Here is a 6218-nt window from a genome sequence, read left to right on the forward strand (position 1 = left end):
ATTTTTGTATGGGTGCATATTGTTATTCCTATAGTGGGAAGTTTACAATGAACCACTAAACAATTCACTGAGTTTACTTTGGCTTATTCTTTTGTTGTCAATGTTTACATTCGGTACACCGCATATCAGGAGATCCATCAGCAAGTGGAACATCTTTCCGTCGCCTGGTGCAGAAGCTGTTTGACTAAACACGTTTTCCAGTGTGGGAGGCATGCACGTACTACATTCAGTGGGAAAATGGGAACTGAAAATTAAATGGAAGGGTGGATTTGTAATTCCAGAGTTGGCGGACCGTTTCTCAAGTGAGTAAGAAAATGGCACAACCTTTGGGGTGCCTCCATTTTCGTTAATGACTTTCAAATTCGATAGGAACAATTACAGCATCTAATAATGTCAATGAAATTATGTAAAATCGCTCGAGCTCGATGGTTGCTTCTGACCAAACCGTACTTTATATTTATACATCAATGATACACAATCGTCTCAATACAAACTACCCCCTGCAATATGTTATTCACAATACTGACTCCAACATGGCTGATAATATTACTGTCGAAAATATGCAACATATGCTTTGCAACAAGAAGCTTTCTATGGCAGAGCGTTTTCGGGGAATATTCGCCCTGCATAATTTAGGTGGCAAGGAAGCTATAGATAGTTTGCTAACGTGTCTAGACGACCCATCAGCACTGCTAAAACACGAGGCAGTATTTTGTATTGGACAGATACAAGACCCAAACGCCATACCATATCTGATTAATGTACTGGAAGACACAAGTCAAGAACAAATAGTTCGACATGAAGCAGGTAAGTATTTTCACTAATCGCTCGTGTTTTACTGTTGCACTATCTGTCTATGTTTAAAATGCAATTAGTTTCACAACGTCTACTGAACCACCTTGTGATATCACTCAACCCCTTCTCCGACCGCCTCACATGACTTCAAAGTAAAATATGATAAATTATTTTTTTCAGGATATAATAACTATTTTTTTTTTCAATAACACTGTTTGATTCAAAGTAAAACGTAAATCAATGTTATATCAAGTTACAAATAAAATATGTTGCTGTTTTTTTACTACAGCTGAAGCACTTGGTGCTATTGGTTCCAAAGAAGTGCTTAATATACTTGAAAATTATAGATTCGATCCAGTGATCGTGGTGATAAGTAGAAGTTTCTATAATACGTATGTTTTTCTGCATGTTTGAAAACAAAATGGCCGCCATAATATTACAATAAGTCGGCTTAGAATGACATTTCTGTAGTAGTACCAGTTTATGTACAATATTTGAATGTATAATCTACATATTTGTGAAGAGATGCAATGAAATGTTGGAACCGCCCTCTCGAGAATACACGTCGCATAAATTAGTGAGATACGTTTGGAGTTAACAACATAAAGGAGTTTCATAATGATTAGAACTTTCGATATACTAGTAGTTACGGAAATTCCACTTGAACAAACTTGAATTGCTACCCCTGACAATATGGTGAGTATATTGTGGTTTATAAGAATGAGATTTGTTTACATCCCCTGTACATAAAAGGCAGTTTAATCATCTGTCACAAAAGCTGGGAGCTATAGATTACCCGACTATTGAAGTTTCGAGTGTTTGATTAATAATAAAGATAATAATTCTGAAAGACAGAGCAGAAACTGAGGGATGCCTACTCAAAAGCTTAAAGTGCAGATGAAATACATTTCTCATTTTCGATCTCTGTCCCTCCGAAATGCACATTTATTAACTTTACTTGAGATACTTCTTGTGTTATAGCCACACTCCCTGGTGCAGTTGACTGTTTCCGGTTTTCCGACTTCTCCCGCCACGAAACACCAACTATGAGAGAAAGCTATTCTCATACGCCATACTTTTGCAGTATTGCAGTATGGTATTATAGTATGTGCTCAGTACATACATGTTTTAAAGAAACAGACTCAAGACCAGTACAGTGTCGCGGTGGGTTTCAGAAAAGAGCGATAAGTCGTAAAAACCACTTGGCTTGTGCCAGAGTAATTTCTGAAGCATTTATTTGTAAAGAATGATTGTAATTGAAACATGAAATTTTTGTTGATCGCTTTATTCATTTTATACAAGTTCAATAATATTCTGATTTATATATTTCAAAATACGGATACAGAAGTGCGACGATGACATGAGTGCGAATGTGGTAGAAACCACAGCAGTGTGTTCTTTTGTTTCAATTTTTATATTCAGCCAATTAGAAGCTTTCCGTTAATTTCTTACATGGCTAGTACTGCAAGCTCTGTGTCATTCTTACAAGTTGTATGTGTTATATCCTGTAATATCTCCTTGTACGTCTTCGGAATGTCAGAGCGGGCTTTCTGTTAGCAAATAAATAAGTTATTACAAGTATGTCTACTGTGGTGATTGGTGCTGATTGTGTAACAATTTTAAGATCCGGAATTTTTTTGATGATTGTTTGACTTCTTGTGTGATTCAGATCCCGTAGAAAAAAAATCGGTAGTACACCCGTGCCAGTAACTGATTTTAATTTAGTTGTCTACAAATTGGTGAACTGTTTATTATTATTACCGATAATAGGTGTTAAATGGTGATTTTAAACCTGTGCAATCATAAAACCTTCGTTTAAACTTGCTTCGTGTGCGTAACTTTCTCGTATCTTAGTGACCATCTATGCTAGACTTGACAGATGTAGCATCTGAATCAGCCCTATACCAACAATCTTGATAGTCTGTGTTCATTATAGTACAATCTTCTTTGTTATATAAGCACATGTAGGCCAATGTAGCCAAACAACCACAAAACGTTAGAAACCACCATTTTGAACAGCTTTGAACGTTTTGGCTGCTTCCCCTGGTGACGTCACTGAGTATTTTTTATGTAAATTACAAGCTAATGAAGACTATATCGACGAGCCTAGTTTTGAGATAAAATGACATTGGCGTAGACTGAGTGTATAGCCATTTTTCATAAAATAATTAATTTTGTCATGAAACACATAAACCACAATAACATTCTCCAATTATAATTGGCTTTAGACAAGGAAATAACAAACATTTCATCTTTAAATGCGTGATATTCAGCCGCATTTTGTTTCACGGTCAACAAATATCAAAATGCTTACTAAATTAGTGACCAGAATAAATAATTTGAACGAATCAACTGATTGAACATACAGACACAGATGGACAAAACGAAGAAATAACAGCTACGAATATTCTATTGCAGGAGAACATGTTAGGTCGACCATCCACGTTCTACTTTGTTAAAACTGTCACACACCACTAAAAATATTCACTCATTTTTTATACATTTTATTTTATTGAAACTTAGATTGCTGAGACCTGTAAATTGGCACTGGCAAGAATCAACTGGTTAAATAGCGAAGAAAAACATATTCAAGTCGAGAATTCATACAAAAGTGTTGATCCTGCTCCAGCATCAGTTGACGACAATGTTGAGTCATTGAAAGCCACATTGCTGAATGAGTCTTTACCATTGTTTGATCGATATAGAGCAATGTTTGCATTAAGGAATAAGGCAGGCCAAAAATCAGTCTTTGCACTTGCTGAGGGTACGCATTGTTTAATAGATTTATATTTGTACGTTTTATTTGTAACGCAACGAACTTTTCTGGATTTTGTAGTGTTAAAAAACATTTACATGTCAGTATATATTTGAGAGACTAGTTACTATGGCAATGCTGACAACGAGGCTGATGACGTACTCGGACACACATATCTCGTGCAAATAAAAATGATCTACTATTATATTATATATTATATTCTGTACGAAAACACAAACAATATTGATAACCCGTTTATCATATCTATCTACTAGGTATGAAAGCCAGCAGCAAACTTCTACGACACGAATTGGCGTTTACACTTGGGCAAATGAGAAACAAGGCTGGCGACGCACTTGGGAGAAATGCTGATAACATTATAGTTACAGTGTTGACTGAAGCGTTGAAGAATTCTAACGAGAGTCTAATCGTTCGTCACGAATGTGCGACTGCTCTGGGAGCAATGGATGAAAATGATTGCATGCAGGTCTTGAAAGAATATTTGCATGACGAAGAAGCTGTTGTCAGTGAAAGCTGTCAGCTTTCATTGGAAATGTATGCGTACTCATTACTTAGCAAGTAACTGAAAATATGCAACAGATATTGCTGAAAACTAAACCCACTCACTCTAATAGATAAGATAGATAATCAACTGGATAATTTTTGTTTCAGACCCTATAATGAATAACATGGTTTTAAATCAGTGATCTAATATTCGCGGTGTATTGAGGTTCATTTAATAATTACATACGATACACTTGATAAGGTAAATAAATATGGGTATAATAGTATAACAGTGTTGATCGATTGTGAACAAAGTATTATATTTCTGACATGCCTCCAGGGCATTATATCAACCAGAAATTATTGTGTATACAGTAACATTGTTTATTATGTTTTTCTTATTATGTCATGATATTATTCGTATGACATCTCATTTTTGTTCATTGACTTTTCCAAGTATAAGTAATACATATAATTTAGTAACATTGTACAATTCTTTCCTTTAATAATAATTTGCATACAGTTCAGACAAAAGTTAAATCTAACTTTAGTTTTGATCTCAGATCCCAGGTGCCCAATACATGATGTTTTCAATAGTAACATAAGCGTACTAGTGTTTTTTATTTTCCTCATCACATAAAGTATATTATTGTTCTAAACATTCTTTGCTGGAATTGTAAATCAATGGTGTTAACATGCAGGTTATTTTGTAAAATCTAAAACTGAAATTCACGAAGGTAACCAACAGTCGATATATGAAATAAAGTTATGAATAATGTTTTTGATTTGGGGGTAAATGGAGTAGTTATTATTAATAAATGTTGTGTTTTTGCTTGTTGAGCAAATTATTTAGTATAATTGATTTGCTGTACATTCACTTGTTTTCAAGGTATTGTTTTCACTGCGCCAAACTATTCAAGTAGTATACAGCTATTGATTCTGGCGTTGTTTTTCCGCCTGTGTCAATATCGTAGGTTGTATATGTTCCCATATATTTATTTTATGAGAAAGTTTGTGTGGGTTTCACAAATAAGATCAAACTGTACAATTATCAAATCTACGTTTATTATACTTTTACGCTTATTTAAGAATATTTTACCTTTCTCTTTTTACAATTAGTGTTATTATGATTGGAAAAAAAACTTGTATGTGATATACTGAATTAAGAATAAAACTGAGGTTTTATAAAGTCCGATTTGATTATAAGATTCACTTGATAAACCCAATGTGCTTTGAATTAGTAACTTTTTATGAAGCGCACTCTAGGTTTTATCTTCTCTTCTCCTTCGCATAGTTTGGCTTATTCCACATCCAGTTCTCCTAATGGAAATGGTTTATTTTTCCTTGGCATGTCCCAATATTTGAATAGACGGTTCAAATGTTCATATAGCTAGTACTATTATTCGTGTATTTCTTATTATGAGTTATCGCGATTATTATGTCGCGTTATGGCGATTATTATGTCGTTTTGTATCGGTTATAATGTCGTGTTGTGTCCATTGGTAATGCCGATTATTAGTTTCCAGTATGCAGGAAAAATGTATTTCATGTTGTGAAATAGTCATTTCGACATTTAACAGTCTCATGGTCTTCGCTGAATCATGCGGCATATTTTCTGTATTCTAGGTGGGCTGTTTTATTTCTATGTACGAAGATGAATGTTTAAAATATATTTTGGTGACATGGGTGTGTATTTTTATTCCTTTAGTGAGTGGTTTCCAAAACAATTCCCGAAGCTCACTTCACAAATTATGTTGTTGTCAATGTTCACGTTTGGGACACGCATATCGGGAGATCCCTCAGGAAGGAGAACATTTCTTCTCTTTACCTATCGTAACGATCTTTATTTTGTCACTTTCTGTCTTTAGTGCAGCAGCTGTTTGCCAAAAAACGTTCGGTATCACAAACAGTTGGTAAAAGAGCAAGACGACAATTAAAAAGAAGGGCAGATTTTTAATTCTGTAGTGAGAGCGAACTTTCTTGAGGGAGTAGAGGGAGGGCACAACCAAGCAGCTTTGAGATGCCCTAATTTACGTTAATGACATTTAAATGGAACTAAATGAGCAGTATATAATAATGTGGATGTAATTGTTTAAAATCGCTCGTTGGTTGCTTCTGATCAAACAGTACAAGTATTGGATCCCAGGCGTTCTATTTATACATC

General features: G+C 34.7%; 1 protein-coding gene across 1 annotated transcript; it reads left to right on the forward strand.

Annotated features, from left to right (window-relative positions):
* The first annotated feature begins 533 nt into the window (after window positions 1-533).
* On the forward strand, window positions 534-4133 carry LOC102801402 (deoxyhypusine hydroxylase-like). Its single transcript, XM_085497392.1, has 4 exons — window positions 534-807; window positions 1085-1161; window positions 3319-3559; window positions 3826-4133. Exons 1-4 carry the CDS (start codon window positions 534-536, stop codon window positions 4131-4133), a joined length of 900 nt encoding a protein of 299 aa, XP_085353518.1.
* The last annotated feature ends 2085 nt before the right edge of the window (window positions 4134-6218 follow it).

The sequence above is a fragment of the Saccoglossus kowalevskii genome, chromosome 3 (genome assembly GCF_978046115.1).
Source record: "Saccoglossus kowalevskii chromosome 3, keSacKowa6.1, whole genome shotgun sequence".
Classification (NCBI taxonomy): domain Eukaryota; kingdom Metazoa; phylum Hemichordata; class Enteropneusta; family Harrimaniidae; genus Saccoglossus; species Saccoglossus kowalevskii.